Raw genomic sequence first — 24,264 nt, 5'->3', positions numbered from 1 at the left:
CCAAAGTTCTATTCACCACCTCGGTTTGACCGTCAGTTTGTGGGTGGCAAGTGGTAGAAAATAAAAGCTTAGTTCCAAGCTTGCCCCACAAGGTCTTCCAAAAGTGACTCAAGAACTTAGGATCTCTATCGGACACTATAGACCTAGGAATCCCATGCAAGCGAACCACTTCTTGGAAGAAGAGGTTTGCAATGTGGCATGCATCATCCACTTTGTGGCAAGGAATAAAGTGAGCCATCTTTGAAAAACGATCCACTACCACAAAAATGGAGTCTTTTCCCTTTGATGTCTTGGGTAAGCCTAAGATGAAATCCATAGATATATCTACCCAAGGCATTGAAGGGATAGGAAGAGGAGTATAAAGACCATGAGGATGCATTTTAGATTTAGCTTTGCGGCAAGCTATGCATTTATCACACAAACTATGAACATGTTTATGCATATGAGGCCAAAAGAAATGTTCATGCAACACATCCAAAGTTTTAGCAACCCCAAAATGTCCCATTAAGCCCCCCTCATGAGCTTCTCTAACAAGAGATAATCTAATAGAGCATTGGGGAACACAAAGACGTTTTCCCTTAAAAAGAAAGCCATCTTGAATAAAAAAATCTTTGTGTCCTCCCTTAAGACACTCTTGATAGAGGAGAGAAAAATCAAGGTCATCATGATAAAGTTCCTTAATGTGATCAAAACCAAGATATTGAGAGGTTAAAAGATTTAGCAAGGTGTATCTTCTAGAAAGAGCATCCGCCATAATATTTATTTTGCCTTGCTTGTGTTTGATCACATAAGGAAATTGCTCAATGAATTCCACCCACTTAGCATGCCTCTTGTTAAGTTTGTTTTGGCTTTTCAAATATTTAAGAGATTCATGATCACTATGTATCACAAACTCTTTGGGAAAAAGATAGTGTTGCCAAGTAAACAAAGCCCTAACAAGTGCATATAATTCCTTATCATAGGTGGAATAGTTGAGATGACTTCCCTTCAATTTCTCACTAAAATAGGCTATGGGGTGGCCCTCTTGAAGGAGAACAGCCCCAATACCTATGCTTGAAGCATCACACTCAATCTCAAATGTCTTAATGAAATTAGGAAGGGCCAAGATGGGAGCATTAGTCAATTTTTCTTTCAAAGTATCAAAAGCATTTTGTTGTGCTTCTCCCCAATGAAAGACCACATCCTTTTTCACTATGTCATTGAGTGGTGCGGCAATGGTACCAAAGTTTGGGACAAATCTTCTATAGAAAGAAGCAAGCCCATGAAAACTTCGGACCTCATTCAAAGATTTCGGTGTAGGCCAATTTTGAATGGCCACCACCTTTGTTTTGTCCACATGGACCCCTTTACAACTCACAACAAACCCTAGGAATTCTATATGATCAAGAGCAAACATACATTTAGCAAGGTTAGCATACAAATGTTCCTTCCTAAGGGTTTCCAAAACTTGCCTAACATGCAACCTATGATCATTCAAAGATAAGCTATAAATGAGAATGTCATCAAAGTAAACCACAACAAACTTACCAATGAAAGGTCTAAGAACATGATGCATGAGGCGCATGAAGGTACTTGGTGCATTAGTTAAACCAAAAGGCATAACTAACCACTCATATAAACCAAAGTTGGTCTTAAAAGCCGTCTTCCATTCATCACCCGGTTTGATACGGATTTGATTGTAGCCGCTTTTAAGATCAATCTTTGAAAAGATTTTAGAACCATGTAATTCATCCAACAAATCATCTAGTCTAGGTATGGGATGCCTATACTTAATGGTTATGTTATTTATGGCCCTACAATCCGAACACATTCGCCATGTGCCATCCTTTTTTGGCACTAAGATGATAGGCATAGCACAAGGACTCATGCTATCTTGCACCCACCCTTTCTCAATCAAAGCCTCAACTTGTTGGCGAATTTCCTTGGTTTCACTTGGATTGGTCCTATATGCGGGACGATTTGGTAAAGAAGAGCCCGGTATCAAATCAATTTGGTGCTCAATCCCTCTCAAAGGTGGAAGTCCATTTGGAGGATCTTGAAACACATCTTTGAACTCTTCTACCAAATTTTCCAAGCAATGAGGACTATCAACAAGTGATTCTATGCTAAGAGTTCTAGGGATGGCTAAAAAAAGAGGATGATGAGCCACTATTTCCCTTTCAATGTCACGCCTAGACACAAGGAGTGTAGGCTTAGAACTCTTATCTTTTTTATCTTTTTTATCTTTTTCACTCTCCCTCTTTTTTTTCATGATAACTTGGTCCTCATGGACTTCTCTTGGAGAGAGAGATTTTAAAGTAACCTTGTGACCATGGAATTCAAAAGATAATTTGTTGGTAAAGCCATCATGTAAAACTTTTCTATCAAATTGCCAAGGCCTTCCCAAAAGAACATGAGTGGCTTCCATGGGCACAACATCACATAATACCTCATCTTTGTATTTTCCAATGGAGAAATGGATGAGGACTTGTTTATTAACAATTATTTCTCCTACTTCACTAAGCCATTGTAACTTGTAGGGCTTTGTATGAGAGATAGTAGGCAATCCAAGCTTATCTACTACTCTTGTACTAGCCACATTTGCACAACTACCCCCATCCACTATCAAGGAACAAATGTTGTTTTGAATAAGACATCTTGTATGGAAAATATTTTCCCTTTGACTTTCATCAAAAGGTTGTGAAACTTGTCCAAGAAGTCTTCTCACAACTAACAAGTCCCCTTCAAGTGGACATTCGCTCTCTTCCTCACTAGATGCATGAGAATGCAATGAATGCTTTGGAGAATCCGAATCATGCTCACTAACTACAATGCCCTCATGCATGTACATACTTCGTTTGGAAGGACAATTTGCAGCAATATGACCATAACCCATACATTTAAAGCATTTAGTGTTAGATGTTCTAGTGGGAGACTTAGGTCTAGAAGTTGATGGCTTAGATTCCTTGGGTTTGAAAGAAGAATCTTTGGAAGGATGTTTAGAAAAAGAAGTTTTGTTTCTCCAAGACTTGGAGTAGTATCCATCATTGGAAGCATTTTTAAAAGAGTTTTTCTTAGCAAGTTGGGCTTCCACCTTCATTGCAAGATGAACTAAAGAACCCAATGATGAATACTCTTGTAACTCAACAATGTCTTGGATATCCTTCCTAAGACCACTCACAAACCTAGCAACCATGGCTTCTTCACTTTCTTCTAATTCAATTTTAAGCACAAGCGTCTCAAGCTCCTTATAATATTCATCCACATTTAGCGTGCCTTGTTGAAACCGTTGGAGTCTCAACATGAGGTCTTTCCTAAAATGTGGGGGCACAAACCTAGCGCGCATATGATCCTTTAAAGAGTTCCAAGAGTCCACGGGAGGACCCTTGTGATAGATAATGTCCTTTACAATTCCATGCCATCATTTCATGGCATAATCACTAAACTCTAGGGTGGCTAGCTTGAGCTTATGCTCATCTTGGATCTCATGGATCTCAAAAATTTGTTCACACTTAGCCTCCCAATCTAAATACACATTTGGATCACTAGAACCATTAAAACAAGGTAGTTTGACCGAAGGAAGCTTGGACTTTGCATCATGGTAGAAGCCATTGCCGTAGTGAATTCTTTCCCCTTGGTGATGATGTCTTTGTCCATGGACTTGGGGTGGAGGTCTCCTTCTCCTATGCTCATCTTCACGGCCAACATCATTTGAAGAAGCTCTTGAAGATGGTCTATGAGAATGATGTCCATCATGGATAGAAGGAGATGGTCTAGTTTGTTGGACCTCCATCTTTTGCAATTTCTCCTCCAACCGTCTAATTGTTCTTTGAGCTTCATGTAATTCACCAATAATTGAAGCTTTTGAAGGAGAATTCTGCTTGTAGGATGCATCACTTGAAAATCCAGCCATTTGTAATTAAAAACAGCAAACACACAAAAACAGCAAACAAGTTAAAAATTAGCAAAAACAGTGAGCTTTGCAATTGAAACTGCCGAAGTGAAATTAAGGCTGAAAAAGATATCACTCTCAAAGAAATAATGTTCTTGCTCCAATCTGATCTTGAGGCCTTGGAATCCTCAAATGAAATATGTCAAAGCAAGCACACCAATCTTAAGAGCAAACCACCACAAAACCAAAGAAACAATAAAGACAAACAAGAAAAAGGTAGAAGCAAGGAAAGGTAATTGCAAAAGGAATACTATATGTAAGACAAACTCAAAGAGTAAGAATGAAAGACAATCAAGAAAATAAAGAACTCAATGAGAAAAGTAGGCACACAAAAGAATACCTAAGGAAAAGCACTAGAGTAGATGAAGAAAACAAAAAAATTTAGCTACTGGAAATTTTTTTTATTTTTTTTTATGCAAACTGTGTTTGATATTCACTGATTTAACTGGAACGTTGTAGAGCGAACTGGATTATGAAATTTATACCACAGAAACTTCAAGATGTTAACTCAAAAATGGCACTGGAATCAATTAAAAACAGTAAGCCAATTGAGAGAAATAAATTTTTTAAAATCACTGCCAGATTACCGTATTTTTTTCGGCAGGAATGTACACTTTTTTTATTTTATTTATCATTTTTTGTGTACTTCATATTTTTGAATGATTCTTTTTTCTATTCTTTTCTAACACTTTGAATATCTCAAATCCAGAATTTCAGAATTTTTCAGTACGTAAATCAGTTGCAATAAGGAAAAACAGTAAGCACTCTTTTCAGAAACAGAGGAATCCTAATAGGAATAAAAAAACAGAATGATGAACTAGCAAAGACATAATAGAAAATGATGTATTGGAACTTGTATAGGTCTAGAATACAAGTATGAACTCAATTCTAAAAAGAAAATGCACAAAGGATCAACATCAATTCAGAAAATTATATGACACCAAAGCAAGAAACAATCAAAACAATAAAAGTACTACTAGAAGTAAAGACATATATGGAAAAACATGACTAAGACAAAACTTGACATGATTCAAAAATTAAAAGACACAACACAAATTGTAACAAGTGAAAGGAAGCTTAAGGTAAACTCTAGGAAGGATAATGCCATTCCAAAAGAGCAACCATACTCATAAGAATTATGAGTGTCATAAACCTTTCCTCAAACACTTGGAGCAAAAGAAAAACAGCAAGAATACTCAATTAAAATTCTAAAACAGAAACTTAAATTGCAAGAAATTAAAAAGAGCTCTTGAAAGAAAGTGCACACAACTCAACAATTAAACAAGAATGAATATGGTCTGGAAAACCTGCAACTGATTATGATTCTTTGCATGTTTTTGGTTCTATTGCATATTATCATGTGATTGAATCAAAGTTGGATCCACGGGCAAAGAAAGCTCTTTTCATGGGCTTTAGTCCTGGAGTGAAGGGATACCGTTTGTGGTGTCTAGAGGCAAAGAAGACGATTATCAACAGGGATGTTACCTTTGATGAATCTGCCATGTTAAAGAAGGTAAATCCAGAAGGAGCTGATAGTACTCCGCAACAGGTGGAGTGTGCCCGGAAGCAGGTGGAGTTTGAGCCGACAGTGGTGATCCCAACACGAAATACCACAAGTGACTCTCCTATGGCAGAAGAAGAGTCAGATGAGGAAGAGGTTCCTACCCAAGAATCTCAACAACAATCAGCGCCAATTGCAGTTAGAAGACAGAGACGAGATATTCAGAAGCCTGCTCGTTTCATGGATATGGTTGCCTATGCACTTCCAGTTGTTGATGACATTCCATCCACTTACCCAGAAGCCATTCTGAGTTCAGAGAGTGGTAATTGGGCAGGTGCGATGGAAGAGGAGATGCAATCTTTGAATAAGAACAAGACGTGGAAGCTGGCACAATTACCAAAAGGTAAAAAGGCAATTGGGTGCAAATGGGTATTTGCAAAGAAAGAAGGATTTCCTAATAAAGAAGATGTTCGCTACAAGGCAAGGTTGGTTGCTAAAGGCTTTGCTCAGAGGGAGGGAATTGATTCTAATGAGGTATTTTCTCCAGTTGTAAAACATTCCTCCATTCGAATTTTGTTGGCCTTGGTAGCACAGTTGAATTTGGAGCTTGCTCAACTTGATGTAAAGACCGCGTTCCTACACAGTGATTTGGAGGAGGAAATCTACATGACTCAACCAGAAGGATACAAGGTTGATGGTAAAGAAGATTGGGTTTGTAAACTTAGCAAATCGTTGTACGGATTGAAACAATCTCCGAGACAGTGGTACAAACGATTTGATAAGTTCATGAAGGATCAGAAGTACAAGAGAAGCAAATATGATCACTGTGTGTATTTGCGCAGACTTGAAGATGGTTCCTACATTTACTTACTCTTATATGTTGATGATATGCTGATTGCAGCAAAGAGCCAAGTTGAGATTGACAAGTTAAAGGCTCAGTTGAGTAAAGAGTTCGAGATGAAGGATTTGGGGGAAGCCAAGAAGATTCTCGGCATGGAGATAAACAGGGACAGAGAGAGGGGAAAACTTTGGCTGTCACAGAAGCAATATTTGCAGAAGGTACTACAACGTTTTGGTATACACGAAGATACAAAACCTGTAAGTACCCCACTTGCTCCTCATTTGAAATTGAGTAGTCGTTTATCTCCGACGACTGATGAAGAACGAGAATACATGGTGAAAGTCCCATATGCAAATGCAGTTGGAAGCTTGATGTATGCAATGGTGTGTACAAGACCGGATATTTCACAGGCTGTGAGTGTTGTTAGCAGGTACATGCATAATCCGGGCAAGGGTCATTGGCAAGCTGTGAGATGGATTCTACGGTACCTCCAAAGTACCTTAGATGTTGGATTGGCATTTGAGCAAGATGAATCACTTGGTCAATGCATAGTTGGATATTGTGATTCTGATTATGCAGGTGATTTGGATAAGCGACGGTCAACAACTGGCTATTTGTTCACTTTAGCAAAAGTGCCAGTCAGTTGGAAGTCTACCTTGCAGTCTACGGTGGCTTTGTCTACGACAGAGGCAGAGTATATGGCGATTACAGAGGCTGTGAAGGAAGCAATTTGGCTTCATGGGTTGCTTAAAGACTTGGGAGTTGGTCAGAAACAACTTGAGTTATATTCTGACAGTCAGAGTGCTATTCATTTAGCAAAGAATCAAGTCTTTCATGCACGGACGAAGCACATTGATGTTCGCTATCACTTTGTGCGTGAGATTCTCGAAGAAGAGGAGATTGTTCTCCAGAAGATTCACACTACGGAGAATCCTGCAGATATGCTCACCAAGGTGGTTACAAGGACCAAGTTTGAACACTGTTTAGACTTGGTTAATATCTTGCACATTTGAAGTTGGCGCCCGGAGGCGCAAATTTGAAGCACTGTAAAGTTTGTTTTTGTTATGTTTTGAGAAGATTTGTTTTAGGTGGGACTTGAAATTAAGCCAAGGTGGAGATTTGTTGATTTTGGCTTAATCCCAAGTCCCACATCGGTGGGTTCATTGTTTGGGAAGGAGGTTTGAGGGTTATATATTAACATCCCCTCCTTCACTGTTATATATCCCAATTTGTAATATCTTCTCTCATAATAATAAAAGTGAGCTGTTTTTGCTGTGCTCGGAGATTAGGCTAAACAGGCCGAACTCCGTTAACAATTTTCGGGTGTGTTTTTTCCTCTTTATCTCTTTTATTATTCCGCTTTATTTATTCAATATTATTTGTCGGGTAGCTCTGTTAGGGTTTTGTTTTAGTGGGAAAATTACCCGTTTTTCCCAACATATGATTTGTGCACACGGACAACCATTCTATGTTGTCAAAAGGGATTTATGCTGCTGCACAATTCTGCAGCAACAATGGCAACTCAAATACATGTTTTGTTACTTAATGTAATTGTTGTTTTAGTTGCTTTGATCTTCATGTGGATGTTGATTCTTGTTAAGGGTCGAGACAACCTGAAGTGTTCTTCTTAATTAAATTTTATTATTTGTCGATAAAAAAAATCATGATTAAAATAATCTTTGGCATATCAGATCTAATCCTCTTAATGCTAACACCAAATTGATATTTTACCAGAAAAAACATTGAACAATAGAGCTGACTTTGGATTTTTGTTTTAGAAGACCATGTAACCCTAGTACAATCATCTATGAAGGTAATGAACCATCGAGCACCAAATACATTCAGGATATTTGAGCCCACACATCAGTATGAATTAAATAGAAGGGAAAAGTGCTTATTTTATTACTAACTGGTAAAGGTACACGCTTGTAGCAAGGTCACACTTCACAATGAAGACTGTTCACATCTAATTTATTAAAAAAGGAGGGAATAACAATTTTATGACTCTAAAGTAAGGATGACCAAGACGAAAATGTTGTAGGAGAACCTTCTCTCTGTTAGTCTTTATTAAATCAAAAGGTTGAGGAAAACATTATTGTTGTTGTGTAGTTTTGGGGGAAGATTTGAGTTGTCCAAACAATAGAAGTCATTATATTCTGTAGCATGTCCAATCATCCTCCTCGAATGCTTGTGCTCCAGCATACAAACATTATCATAAAAAACATTACCATCATGAGTTTTTCCAACGAAAATTAAACCGAAAGACAATTTGGGAATATGATTGTTGACAGTTATCATCATGCAAATGTGGAAGATCAACATTGCTTAGTGGAGTTGTCATGCAAAAAAAAAAAGAGTCCTTATCTCTTTTACAAAAATAGACAGACAACTGTGAACAATGCTCTTTCAAAGGAGAGACATGCAACCAAAGTGAAAGTGTTGAACAAAGGCAGATCTGAAATTGTCACCTCAGGTGAACTCTAGCGAAGCAAGCAACAACAAGAACCGTTGTTGGACACGCCGTCTCATGCCGTGGGGGATGAGCGCGTGGGTGCATGGCTGCACCGATGGCACCTCAACTCTGGGAGCTGTCAGATCAAAGAATGGCAAATATCCTAGTATGTTCTAAAGAGTAGTTGCTATTATAGATAGCTAAAAGTCTATATAAGATGAAAAAAAAGAAAAGAAAGGGGGAATATGATTGAATTAATCTCTATATGAAAATGAATTTGTATCACATATTTATTAAATTTATTGCAAATAAATCTGAATTTGGTGAACAGCATATTTATCGTTTAATAAATATAAGATACAAATTCATCTATATATATGAAGATTAATTAAATTTTTTTTTTTCATCCTATATTAGACTTTTAGATATCTATAATAGATATTACTTTTTTTCTCTTTAAATCTATATGAGAATTAAACTGATATACGGGGATGCATTTAGCACTATATATATTGAAATGCATTAAGATATTAAAGGTTATAAAAGTGATCATAAGAATTAACTAGCAGGGTTTAGCATATTACTAACAGCAATGCTAGTAAGCAAACCATAACGATGTTTATTTTCAAGCATCGTCTCTGTTTTGGATTTTATTTGTTCGATTGCTTAACCCTAGGATCACCAAATGATATCTTAAGAAATTATTTCCTATAACTAATTATCCTGATGATGCAAATCAATCAATATCAAGTAATTACTGACTTAATGATCTTTTTAAAAAGCATAAAGAAAGGTTCTTTTGAACTCCAATTACCTGACAGTACCCAACTTCAGCAGTAAACGCCTCAGGGAATTTCTGCCATTTTCATCCAAAGCAGGGTGACCTGGGAAAGTTATGTGTAAGTCCTGAGAATGAAAAGTATGGTTTAGTCTAACGAGAGAGCCAACATTCAATATAAAGTGTTAACTCAGCCGCCGCCGTTGACTTCAAAGGTTGGTGGTGGCTCCTCCTATTTCGAGTGGTTTCTGTTTTCCCTTCAGTGTGATAAAGAGTGACTACCACCCTTTTTATAGGTTGTATCTAGGTTAACTTCCATGTTTCACGATGACCTTTTCTTAAGTGGAATTAGGGTTACTAGGAACACATCGTGTTGCGTGTCGCACAATCTTAGCGCAGTCGCCGCACAGGACTTTCCTCTTCTAGAGTGCATAATCTTAACAGTATGGTCATCAGGGTATCAAGTCATGCACCAGCGCTGCGGGGGCCATATGTTTTGTAGATGCCCTAATTATTCACGTGCCATGCATGCAGCCTTTCCTAGTAACCCTAGCGCTCTTGGGCATTGGCGCCTCCAGGGAATGTTTGCTTGTGCTAGACCCGAATGCACTATACACAGCACATGCATGGACCCTCCCGTGATTTAGGTCTTTCTAATATCTAGGTTTTATCTCATACTATTCCTGGACCAGCTTACGTGGCCCATCATCATGACCAGACCACCGATATCCGATATCAATTTCTGATGCCGATCTCCGATACGAGTACATAAAGCAAAAGATGGAGCACGCACAAATCAAAATAAAGTACAAGGCGCATGCAGCTAATCACCTTCTCAATCTGCTTTTTCCATTTCCCAAATGCAGCAGATGAGACATCTTGCTCCTCACTTTCATTACGAGCTAACAGATCGTCATAATAGCTCTCCACCCGTCGTGTCTTCACACCTACAAATTGTAACAACAATATTGCAGTGTAGGGAAGGTTGCAGTACTTTTCCCCAACAAAAGTAGGAACTTCGGTGAATTAGAAAAATTTGACCTCTCCTCTAAGATCCTTTGGGACTCCTCCTTGAACAAGGGACTCCAGTTCTTTCCATTGGGAGAGAAGTTCAGGTAAGTCTTGATCTACTAAAGAATTTTCTTACTTTGAGCCATTGATACCATCATCTACAGGTTTAGATTCATCTATAGATGGAAGATGATTGTTATTTCTATTTATTTCTGCACCTTTCATTTTCTTTCTCTTGACACGAGAACTAAATATTTCTTCAATGGCAATAAGAGATGGCCTAATTTCAGCCCAGTGTTGAACAACCTTACGAGTCTTTCTTTCTTCAGAATGATGCAATTCCTTTCCAAAGATATTTCCTGTTGCACTGTCGGAAATAAAAGTCCTGTCACTTGAATCACCGCCTTCACTAACACTGATAACATTAGTCTCTTCTTCTAACTCACAAAACATCCTTCTCTCTTCTTTAACCTCGTCACTTTTAGGTTCAGCCTTCAATGTTTCTTTATGTTCGTGGTTGAGATGATTCAGCTACATGTTCAAGAAAGTCGCTCCATTTATCTGATCTCTCATCTTCCTCCTCCTGATACAATAAATATCAGTTTAGGGATGATCATAAGTTGAATCTCTGCTACTTATTGTTAAAAACCAGTTCATAAGATCATTTATTTATGCTCAATTTTTTTGCAGTATCAAAGGGCTTAAATGCACACTTCTGTTGTTTAGTATAATTGTTTCTTAAAATCATAAGGAAAAAAATTTAAAATGTTGCATATAAATTCATTTGTCATATGTTAATATACTGCAAAAGAAACATCTAGCAGTTATTTTCAATTACTAGAGGGTGAGATTATTGCCTTGTAGCCTAGAGGATCATGGTTCAAATCCTGGAAACAGCCTCTCTGCTTGTGGATGCAAAGCAAGGTGTGTCTACATCTACCATCCCCTAAGCAAGGAGTCTTATGCACTGGTCCATATAACTGCACACATCATGTATCCTTTTTGAGCCAACAGAAAAATGTCAATAAACCTCATCTTATTTAAATTTCTTCAAAAAGCAGAATATCTTTTCTCATAAAAAAGACACATGACATTAGCTTTGGAACTAATATGCAGTCAACGTTGAAAGCTTTTATTATTCATCTTCTTGATGCAACTACTCACTTGGTCACTTCAGGAGTTTTAATTTATTTCAAGATGTTTATACTTTTGAAAGTCGAGAAAACATTAGTTACATTTCTCCAATAAAGGTATTGTAGTTTAAAAATGCTATTATGTGTTCTTGCATGCGTACTTGAATATTGGATTGAAACATTAAACCTGGATCATCAGAAACATGCAGCATGCGATTTCTATATATTGTGTATAAGGACACATGCGTGAATACGTGGTGGGTTCGAAATTGTGGAGGACATTGAAACTGAAGTGCGCCATTTTCTGTTAAGTTGGCGCGAATACGATGAGAGAATGATTAGGGTTTGGTGAGTTTGTTTCGGAGGAAGACGAAAGGGTAACTGAATCTTCATTCTTTCTAGTTCTCCATCTGTATCGCTATAAATCAACTTCATTTGCCGCTGTTTTTTGCAACTTGTGTGTTTGTAGTAGTCGTTGATGTTATGTTGTCACCTAAGAGTTAAGTAATAAATAAAATTATTATAGCAAATAAATATAAACAAGTCATTAAAATATAAAATCAAATAATTATTACACTACAAAAAAAAAACGCGAATTACGTACAGATCAAAATCCGTATGTAAATATTGGCACCATAAAATAAAATTAAGGGATTTGAAGCCAGATTCCTTCAGCAACTCTTCAGCATCTAAAGAAAATTTAACCACTACACCAAGCAAATTCTTTAATTTTATTATGATTTTTATTATACTTATTATTATTAATAATACTAACAATATTAATAATATTAACAATACTAACAATATTAACAATACTAACAATATTAACAATACTAACAATATTAATGATACTAACAATATTAACATATGAATCACATTTAATTTATTTATAATCTACTTGAATCTAAACATAATTTATTATATTATCTATTAGTATGAATCACATTTAATATATGTCATACTCATAGTCATCATATTACCTATTACATTAAAATCAACTATCATATTAATTATTATTTTACGATCATATTGACTTAATTAAGTTCATTATAGGTAGTTGGTTTTACTTGTGTGTTATAGTAAAAAATATTGTCAACAAACAATATTATCTTTTAACATAGAATGATGACTTTTACATTAACTATTAATTAAATCTCTAATACAGATTACTAGTTAGCATATCATTATAGTTTAAACTATATTAATTATTCCATAAATCTATGTAAAAAGTTGTTACTAAATAACCCTTTCTATTAATATATATATATATAATATAAATCATAATGACAAAGTGATTAAATAATTTATAATTTAAAATATTTTAAAAATTATACATTATATCAATTTTAATCTATGTAAGTAAATATTTGAAAATAAGATTTTTTTTATCGAAAAAGAATAAAAAAAATTAAAGGAAACATTTTAAGGATATTTCAATCCTTATACAAGAATCTCAAATCAGAAAAGAAGTGTAAGATACAAGCACCTATATAGCCATCTAACAAAAACTTCACAACTACCTATAATAACCTATATTTGAAAATAAGATATCAAATAATTTTATATTAATATATATATATATATATATAATATGAAAGTAAATTTAAATTTAACCATGAGTTTTAAAAAATTAATGATTAAATAAAAAATATATTAATCAATATATATATGTATTTATAGTATTAAAGTTATATTAATATTATATAATTACTTCCTTTTTCTCTCTATCTATCTATATCCGGATAAAAGTAATATTACTCAAGTCAAATAAAACTACTATACACACACAATAAATATCTAAATGTATATTTATATCAAAATTAATATTAATAATATGAATATGAATATTAATATGTATAAATTATATTAATATGTATAAATTATATTAATATGTATAAATTATATTAATATGTATAAATTATATTAATATGTATAAATTATATTAATATGTATAAATTATATTAATATGTATAAATTATATTAATATGTATAAATTATATTAATATGTATAAATTATATTAATATGTATAAATTATATTAATATGTATAAATTATATTAATATGTATAAATTATATTAATATGTATAAATTATATTAATATGTATAAATTATATTAATATGTATAAATTATATTAATATGTATAAATTATATTAATATGAATAAGTATAATAAAAACGATAATATGATCCAAGAACTTGTCTGGTCTAGTGGTCAATGCTTCTCCTTTTCACTGGAAAGACTTGGGTTCGAATCCTGGTTGCTGCAGTTTGCTTGTACTATCCTGTGCAGAATGTCTCTAGGTTTAATAAAAAATATAGATAGAGATAAATTAAAAAATAAACGTTTTACATTACATACGAATTTTGACTGTATGTAATTCCAATTTTTCTTGTAGTGTTAAACTTTAATTATTTACTATCATTTTCTAAATATACCATAATATTTATCATTTAATATCTTTTATTAGATTAATGTAATTTATACTTTTAAATATTTTTTAATGCGGTTATTTTACATTTACAAATGCGGCTATATAAAAGTGCGGTTATTTCAAATAGTCGCATTTGTATATTCTTCTGAATGAGGTGAGGGTTTCAAGGGTTTAGTATTTACAAATGCGGTTTTGGTAATACCCGCATTCGTAAATCATGTTTTTGATTTACAAATGCGGCTTTGGTAAATAACCGCACTTGTAAATAGTGTTTTTTTTACTATCATTGTCACTAAACCATATAAATTAACCTGCATATTGATCAAAATGTACCCAGCCAAACAAATACATAAATATAGAGATAAATTCAGAGAATCAAAATGTACATTACAAGTACACTGGTTCACACAATCTAACCTCTCTTACCAAATGCACCACTAGATGAACCATGATGTCAAAAAAAGATGGAGGAAAAAACATATCCAATTCACACAAGATAACAACAATTTCATTTTGAAGTTCATCTAGTTTTGTTGGATCAATGACTTTACAACAGATGGAAGAGAAGAATGAGCACAAACGGGTTATGGTATGTCTAACATTTTTTGGTAAGATCCCACGGATAGCTACCGGCAACAACTGTTGCATCAAGATGTGACAATCATGAGACTTCAACCCAATTAACTTCAAATCTTGCATTGACACTAGGCTCTTCACATTTAAGGAATGTCCTTGTGGCACTTTCACACCCTTTAGACATTGACAAAAACTAATTTTTTCATCTTTTGACATTGTGTAACAGACTGAGGGCAAATATGTACGCTTACCCATTTCTATGGGTGCCAACTCGCCGCGTATGTTTATCTCAATCAAATCTAAACGAGCATTTAGACCATCCTTCGTCTTCCCGTTCATGTTAAGAAGTGTACCAATTAAGCTATCACACACATTCTTCTCAACATGCATTACATCTATACAATGTCTAACTTCTAACCTTGACCAATACGAAAGATAAAAAAAGATTGATTTCTTCTTCCAAATGTTTGTCACAAATGACTTTTCTTTAACTTACCGAAGGTGTGGTCTATGTTATTTACCTTTTTGTAAACCTCAACACCAGTTAATGGAGTTGGTGGACCACTAGCCTCTTGGTGTCCATTAAAGGCTTTTTTCAACCTCCGGTAAGGATGATGACTTCTAAGAAACCTTCGATGCCGAAGATATACTGTTTTCCTTCCATGTTTCAATTGTTGAGAAGCAGTTTCTTCTTCGCATATTGGACATGCTTTATGACCCTTAACACTATAACCTGATAAAGTTACCATATGTCAGAAAGTCATTGATGGTGCAAAATAACATGGCATGAAGCTTGAAAGTTTCATTAACAAATCCGTCAAATATTTCAACACCCTGGTCCCACATTAACTTCAAATCTTCAATTAGAGGACTTAGATATACATCAATATCATTCCCTGGCTGTTTTGGACCGGATATCATCATAGACAACATCATGTATTTTCGCTTCATGCACAATCCAGGAGGTAAGTTGTAAATAACTAGTAAAACAGGCCATGAACTGTGATTTGTACTCATATTACCAAACGGATTCATTCCGTCTGTAGCTAAACCAAGTCAGATATTTCTTGATTCTTTACCAAACTCTGGAAACTCATCCTCAAATTTCTTCCACTGAATAGAATCAGTTGGATGTCGGTACATGCCATCACATTTCCTCTCATCTACATGCCATCTAAGATTCTTAGCATCGTTTGGGTTTGCAAACAAACGCTTCATCCTTGGAATGATGGGAAGATACCACATAACCTTCATTGGGGGTCCATGCTTTTCTATATCTTCAACTTATAGCGATATAACCCACACCTCGGACAACTTTTCAACAATTCAAAATCTTTTCGGTATAATATACAATCATTAGGACATGCATGTATCTTTTTATACTCCATACCCATTGGACAAAAAATCTTTTTGGCCTCATAATTACGATTAGGTAGAGTATTTCCCTCTGGAAGCATATCCTTCAACAACTGAAGCAATTCCGTGAAGCTTTTATCAGTCCATCCATTTATTGCCTTCAAATTCATCAATCTTAACACCGCCGACAACCGTGTGAAGTTAGTTGATCCAGAATACAATGGAGTCTCTGCATCGCTTGACATACTTCCATATCCATGCGCTTTTGCAAAAGACTTAGCTCCTACATCACGAATCATGTCCTCCAATCGATCATCATCTACATCATCGTCTACTGCTTCATCCATGGTGGACCCCACGTATTCTTTAGTTACGGAAACACGTGGTAAATTTAATAATTCACCATGCCATGTCCAAGTTGTATAAGATTGAAGAAACCCATCACATAGTAGGTGCTCCCTCATTATATTAACATCCAGTATCCTTCCATTCAAACAATTAACGCACAAACACCTGATCTTTGCTTCATCATGACCACTATTAATCGCGTTACGTTGTGCAAATTGCATAAATTCTTCTACTCCTCGTTCGTACTCCTCACTTATACGAACATAATTCATCCAATTTCGATCCATTATATATTATGGAATGGTTAGAATTTTTATATCAGTGTTCTATCTCACGTTGCCGAGGGTCGAACACCCTCAGACTCAATACCAGAATGTATTATTGCTAAATATAACATATATAAAGTAACAACTAACAACTAAATAATATAAATTTTAATATAAAATACATAATCATAAAAAAGAACAAATTCAAAATATAATAAGTACTAATACTAAATAATATAAATTTTGAAAAATATAAATAATAATACATAAAAAACATACAAATTCAAAATATAATAAATACTAAATAATATTAAAAATTTAAAATATACAAATTATAATACATAAAAAGAAAAACAAAAAAATGCAAAAAAAAAATTAAAAAATTTAAAACAGCATACACCAACCTTAACGTGAACCAAAGTTGGTGGTGAATGCAACAGCGCCGGCAACGGCGTCAGCGGAAGCAGTGGCGGAGCAGCGACGGAGAGCCAATGAAATAGTATACCTTTGACCAACAATGCAAGGAAACGAATGTCATTAAAAAACATAGACATTGTGAAGATTGAAAGGAAGAAAGGAAGAAAGCGAATCAATACTTACAAACTTATATGAATACTACAAAAGAGATGAACAACGCAAACGAGAGGCAAACGAAAAGGATGAACAACCCAAACCCAAGGCAAAGAATAGAAAGAATACGAAAGTGGTGAGGAGCGTAAAAAAATTTAGGGTAAAAAGCATTTACAAATGCGGTTGTTTGTATAGCCTAGGGGGCAACTGTACCGGTTTGGGCGAGGGCGACCCTTGATCTCCCTAACCGAGACCCACCTGGCTGCCCGATACCTGATCTACATGACCGAGGCCAAAGAAACTTGGCCGAAACCTGAGAGACTCGGCCGAGAGGACGAGGCCGACGGTCTACCTGACCGAGACCTTAGAAGGCTTGGCCGGGACGACCAAGGCCAGGCCGACGCCTTAGAAGACTTGGCCGATGGCCGGCCCATATTACCGCTGATGCTCAAACCAAGGTCATTGAAGTTAACCCGTCATTAAGGATTAGGTAATGCAATCCTAAGCAGGGTCCACCTCGATAAACGAGTCCAACAAGGTAGGCCCATTAGAATAATATAAATAGCACGCATCCCAAGGAGTAAGGTATGTCATTTATTACTGTTCACCTACCTGAGAGCTGACCACCCGCTTTACTGACTTGAGCGTCGGAGTGCCTTCGCAGGTACACCCACCATCTGGTGTTCACCCGAGACCGAGTGCCGAAGGAGAAAGCAGGAGGACGAGAGGAACCCCAGTTCATCACCCAGCAATCTGCCCGACCGAAGAAAGGAGGAGAAAACTTCAATAGTTCTCTAAGTCTCATCTCCCTAGTAGGAAGAGTTTATAAAAACTCTTTTTATATTTCCAAATCTCTGCTATGAATTTCAATTTCATCATGATAAAAAACCCTCCAATAATATTTCTCTTAATCAAATTTAATACAACACATCAAAACACAAACTAACAATTTCAATAAAAGAACTTTTAAAAGTAATTTTCTATTTATAATTCAATTCATTTTAATTCAAAATAACTTCATTTTTAAAAAAGAATTTGTATTTTAAACAATACGTAAAAGAAAAATAAAAAAAATACCAAACGTCTAAATACCTAAAGAAATATTACAAAATCATAAATCACTTAAGAAAATAATATTTTTCAATTGACAAGGTAAACTCTAGAACACTTATAAATATGATTAAATAATTAAAAATAAATTTATTGTTTAGAAACATAAAGTTTACTTTAAATTAAGTTCTATACAAAAAAAAATGTTCTATATTGAACTATTTTTTTATAGCACGTGTTAGTAAAAAAAAGTACAAGAAATAGTTCAAAAAGTGGAGAGAGAAATTAGAGAAAAAAAAGTTAAAAAAGAGAAAGAAGTAGTGTGAATAAGAAAAAGAGCCAGGTAGAAAAAATGTTAATACTTAGGCAGAAAAATATTCCATCAAAGCAATTAAAAAAATGAAATGTCTTTAATTATTATTCTTTTCAACAGAATTAGATTTTGAAATGTGAAGAAACAATACCCATACTGTGTGGTCTATATACTGTTCCACTTTTTTTAAGGTAGATAAAAATATTAGGGATACTGAATTAAAAATATTATTTTCTTATAATTTTTGATAAAAAAAATATCTTCTAAATTTTTTAATCACTGCCTTTAGAGTAGAAGATAGGTGGCGTGTGAAGATTACACCACGTGGCATGCTTCTCACAATTATTGTATTTGGCTTATTTTCAACCAAGTCACAACCAACACACATGCAGCACATGTACAACCCCTTTTTATTTTTTTTTAATTATTTAAGAGTTATGTAATAATTCACATATATAAGATAAGATAATGTCAGAAACATTATAAACCAACCACGAAATCTTTTTCACTTATTTATATATATTATTTGAAGTAAATCTCCATCAAATAAATAATTAAGTATTTGTATTTAACCTTTAATTGACATAAACCAATAATGATATGATTGAGGTGTTGATAATGTTAGTGATCAATATTCTGATAACATATTTGGTTAGATAAATAATGATTAATTGGAAGATGAGGTTTTATAATAATAATAGGAGAAAAAATTATTTTTTGAAAAATGTCATTTTTGTAAAAAAAATTAGTTATAAATATAAAAAAGTAAATTTTAAGATTATTTTTACTTTATAAAATTAATATAATATTAAATCTAATTCAATCTTATAAAATCAATTATAAAATTTATATATATTTATATACTATAAAATATTATAATTTTTATTGAATGCGAACATTCAATCTATGTAAATAATGTTTTAATCAATCAATAAATGAAATTAATAATAATTGATTGATGTATAATGTATACCACTTAATAATAAGTGTGAATGAAGTCATATCTCTCTAATCACCAATCTTATATTTGTCAAATATTTATTGATTAACTTAGATTGGAATTATAATACGTGGTAATATCTTGATTGCAAAATTTTTTGGTTTTCTTATATTTGCTAAATAAATAGGCATTAATACAAATTATGTATACCCAATTCTACCAGGTTTTAAATTGGTTTGCTTAGAATAGACTTATATGTTTTCATGGGTAAAACGATATATCTTTTCTAATAATTTTCTTATGAATTCTTCTACTATCATATACAAAGTATTCAATGAAAATGCAAAATATATAATGTCTTAAAACATAAAATAAATTTAGTATATTTATCATAAACAAACAATTAGTAAGATATAATCATAAGTATGCTCTTAATATATGTAGGTGTGGGGATACCAAACAGTCAAAAAGATGGTACTCCACATTTCTTAAATTATATTAATAATTAATTCCATTTGTTTATTAACTAATTTCTTAATGTATCACGTTTTTTTAATTCTTCTCTCACCTAATATTGCAAATACAAACGAAACTTCCTTTTTTAGCAGACAAGTAACGTTACATACTCTCTCTATCTCAGCTCCACAGATTCCTATTTCTTTCAAACAAAGTTTCTCTCTCTCTCTCTCTCTCTACCTCACCCGCCGCCTTCACCTCCGTTCATGGCGTCTTTACCGTCGTGTCTCGCCAACGGTGTCTCCAAGGGCTTTGATTTTACTTCTGGTGACATCCTTTGTTCCCACGAGGACGACAATACCAACGACTGTTCTTCTAACGGCATTTACATAGATCCCGCCAAGGTAACATAACATACCCATGACGGTTTTCCTTGTTGACTTTTCGTTTTTCGCCCTTTTAAGGAAAATTCCGAATCTGGGTATGTACAAAATGGCTAGGGTTTTGGGAAAGTTTTCATTTTTGGCACTATGTTGTGATCACGGGAGGGGGAATTTTTTTCGTTGCTAAATCTATTTTTCTTTTGGGTTTTTAGAAGCTTCTTTCACTCGCTGCTGCAATGGAAATTTGGTTGTTTTATTTTAGTATGTTAGTGCAATGAAATGGAAGTCTTATTTTTGTTGAGTAGATGCATGGATATGAGCTGGTTAGTGAACAGCATGATGAAAATAAATATGTGTCGACTGGTTGATCGAGAATAAAATTAAGAATGTGTGTTTCTAATACGGTTTGAGTTAGGAAAGGTGTTCTTACAGTTTTAGACATCGAGGCGAGAATGACGAGGCTAACCGGTTGGCATTGAGAAGAATGAAAGAGGAATTTGTGTTCAAGTGTAGAAAGGGTAGCGGTGTGCGTATTGTGCTATAACGATCTTTCCCATTGGTAGTTTTGTACACTGACTGAGGAATAATGACTGGCTGTATGTTTGATGTGCCCATTGGACTTTTTTTATCATGTTTTATTTTAACTCATTATTGATCTGGTTGGCCTTGGTTGATGGGATAAAGCTTTTTGTTATTGTTTTGATTGGTCAATGGTCAATAGTAGGTGAAACTTAATTATATCAGGCAAATTTATTGGCAAAGATGAAAAAAAGAAAGACAGTGAGTTTAGGGGGTTGACTTATGTCAACATGCTTATTTTAGTGTGATTATGGTAGATGAACTTCTTCAGCGAGGATTGACAGGCATTACTTTTTTCCCTTGAGAAAAAACAAAGTGCCATCGTAGGCTCATTGTGTTTAGAGTTGTTCTTGTGGGTAGTTTGAATTTGTATTAGCTTGCTTTAGTCTAAATAGTTTTGATCACTCTCAAGCTGAACATTTCTTAGATGGGTTTTTGTACTTGAAATCATAATGGACCACGTGTACTTTTTTATGCCTCCCCTGTGGTTCTGGATCTCAAATCTGCAAATTCTACCCTTTTCGTAGGATTTTCATACATCAAGGATGACAAGAACATCCATAGTTCCTGCTGCTGCTGCCTATGGTTCGTCTGAAGATTCTTTGGGCCAGGATGTGATTGCCACTGTTGAGAAGAGTATGAAAACACATACCGATAACCTTATGCAGTTTCTTGAGGGAATCAGTTCAAGGCTGTCAAAGTTGGAATTGTATTGTTACAATCTTGACAAATCGATTGGAGCAATGCGATCTGATTTAAATAGTGATCATGAAGAGGCAGATTCAAAACTCCATTCTCTTGATAAACACCTTCAGGAAGTAAGTTACATTTTTAATTGATAGAATTTGCAATGTCCTTTTTAAGTTAGCTTTGATTCTCCTTTTTTGATCTGCTTGATTTATAGCTTTGTCTTAGAGTGAGAAAATATCTCTCTGGTGGACGAGTAGCTAGAATATGTGTTCTCATCCTGTATGGTAAACTTTAAAATGAAGTCCTAGCCTGCCGAGGATAATTTTTTTTCAGTAGTAAGTAGAAGCTCTTTTCCGCTCAGCTGGAAAATATCTTCTATGTATCTTTACACTGAAGTATTCAACTTGCTTGTTTTGTAAATCTTTCCAATATTAAATTATTAATATACTTTGTTCCTCAAGGTTGTTAATTACAAAACTAATATGTTGTTGTTGCTAGATTAAGAATCATTTATTGCTGACAAAAAAAAAGATTCCTTATTGGTAGAATAACATTTTTTAAGCAGTTATTCCTACCATCATGAAATTTATGCTGTTCAGGTAGGTGGAAGTATACTAAGTTATAAACATTAAGCTCGGATTAGCCGTTTCTTAACATCACTAACATGTTGCATGAAGTTGTTCACTTTTTGGCTGGCTGCATATACTTTGAGAGTAGACATAATTTTTCCATGTATTTATTTTCTTGTGTTGCTGATGTAGGTACGCAGGTCTGTGCAAATTTTGAGAGACAAGCAAGATCTGGCTAAGACTCAGAAAGAGTTAGCCAAGCTTCAACTTATTCGTAAAGAATCGTCTTCCTCAAGCCATTCGCAGTCTAATGAAGAGAGGTCTTCACCTTCTTCCATTGATCCAAGAAGAATTGATAACGCATCTGACACACAGAACCTAGAGTTAGCGCTTGCCATACCCAATCAAATTGCCCTCCGGCAACAGCCTGTGTCATCTTCCTATCAAGTGCCAGCCCCAAATGTGAGCCCAGCCACTCAACAACCTCGTCATTACCTGATGCCACCTACCCCTTCCAATCCACAAGCTCGGAGTCAATATTTGCACTCTGATCCACACTATCGAATTCCGCCACCAGCATCTTCGTCCCAGGTAACCCAATCCCCACCAGTGCAACAACTATATCAGTATCAGCAGCTACAGCACCAACAAGTGCAATGGCCTCAACAGTTACCACAGCAAGTGGATGTGCAACCTCCACAACCACCGTCAATTCAGTCTCAAGTAAGAACCCCTGCGACAAATATTTATACTCCTTATTCTACCAGCCAAGCTACAAATCATCTTCCCACCGAAACACCACCGAAGCCGATGCAATTGCCTTATTCAGGGATTCCACCTCGGGTATCCAGCCATGCTGATGTCCTACCACATGGATACAGTGGAGGTGGTAGAACAGTTCCACAACAGCCTATGCTCCACATGAAGGGTTCTTTTTTAGCACAGCCAGGTGATGCGTATGGAACTAGCGGGATCTACACCGCTCAATCTCCTGCTAGTTCCTTCATGGTGTATGATGGTGAGAATGCAAGATCACATTATCCGTCACAACCTTCTCATACTACTCAAGGTGGATATCCTCCAACTAGTGCTTCCCTTCACAACACTGCACCACATAGCCAGTCACAATTTAATCGTATCAATCCCAACAATGAACTGATTGAGAAATTTGTGAGCATGGGATTTAGAGGTGATCACGTTGTAAGCACGATCCAGAGGATGCAAGAAACTGAGCAGCCTATAGATTTTAATTCTGTACTTGACCGGTTGAACGTGCATAATCTCCAGAGGGGATGGTCAGGGTAAAGTACCTGTACTGCATCCTTTGAACAATGGTGTGCACCAAATTTGGTTTGAACATGTCCAGTGTGAACAATGTTGTCAAGGACTGGGATGCTCTGTTCAAACCCTCAAATCACTGCGTGTTTTATTATGCATGTAATAGTAAACTTTGATGTAATGTGCACGGTATATATAATCTTTTAGAAATCAGGATTATTATACAAGATTAAATGTTGATTCGGTGAATGGAATTATACGAATCCATTTGTTCATATAGAAGTTATATTGTTCGAAATCAACCTGTAAAAAAGTAATACCTGTCTATAGCGACGTTTAATCAAACACAAGGCATGCTGTATATATGTTTGAGGTATGAATTTTGGACCCTAGTCATTGAGCTACCATATTGACCAACTTTGCCAAACAAAACCCAACTCTTCACAGAGCTTCCATAATATTTCTTCTCTTGATTTCCATCTCTGGTTCTGTAGCATCCATGTTCATATATTAAACGAAAACAATCTTTGTAAACATCATAATATACATGCAATAAAATCAATCTATATTTACAATAGATATAATATTCATATGTAATTACCTTATTTTAATATTATTTCCCCTTTATTTCTTCATCACATTCTTGTTTTTTTATCATTGTGTAAAACAAATTGTATAGAAAAGAAAAACAAATGTAACCTAAGTTTGGAAGGAACTGGAAAAGAGAGACAAACATAAAATAGAAAAAACTAATAAGTCAAAGTGTATAATGTGATTCAAAATAAGAAATAAATATATAAAATCTACATTA

General features: G+C 34.8%; 1 protein-coding gene and 1 long non-coding RNA gene across 2 annotated transcripts; both read left to right on the top strand.

Moving 5' to 3' along the window:
* The first annotated feature begins 10,440 nt into the window (after positions 1-10,440).
* On the top strand, positions 10,441-12,101 carry LOC137834492 (uncharacterized). Its single transcript, XR_011084899.1, has 2 exons — positions 10,441-10,618; positions 11,379-12,101. It is a non-coding gene; the product is annotated as an uncharacterized lncRNA (long non-coding RNA).
* Positions 12,102-20,056: 7,955 nt separating this feature from the next.
* On the top strand, positions 20,057-23,735 carry LOC137835457 (altered inheritance of mitochondria protein 3-like). Its single transcript, XM_068643979.1, has 3 exons — positions 20,057-20,358; positions 21,444-21,734; positions 22,368-23,735. The coding sequence occupies exons 1-3, from the start codon at positions 20,221-20,223 to the stop codon at positions 23,478-23,480; spliced, it is 1,542 nt and encodes a 513-aa protein (XP_068500080.1). The 5' UTR covers positions 20,057-20,220; the 3' UTR covers positions 23,481-23,735.
* Positions 23,736-24,264: the final 529 nt, after the last annotated feature.

This window comes from Phaseolus vulgaris, chromosome 5 (genome assembly GCF_000499845.2).
Source record: "Phaseolus vulgaris cultivar G19833 chromosome 5, P. vulgaris v2.0, whole genome shotgun sequence".
Lineage (NCBI taxonomy): Eukaryota > Viridiplantae > Streptophyta > Magnoliopsida > Fabales > Fabaceae > Phaseolus > Phaseolus vulgaris.
The sequence above is the reverse complement of the archived record's forward strand: the minus strand, read 5'-3'. Positions and strand labels throughout refer to the sequence as shown.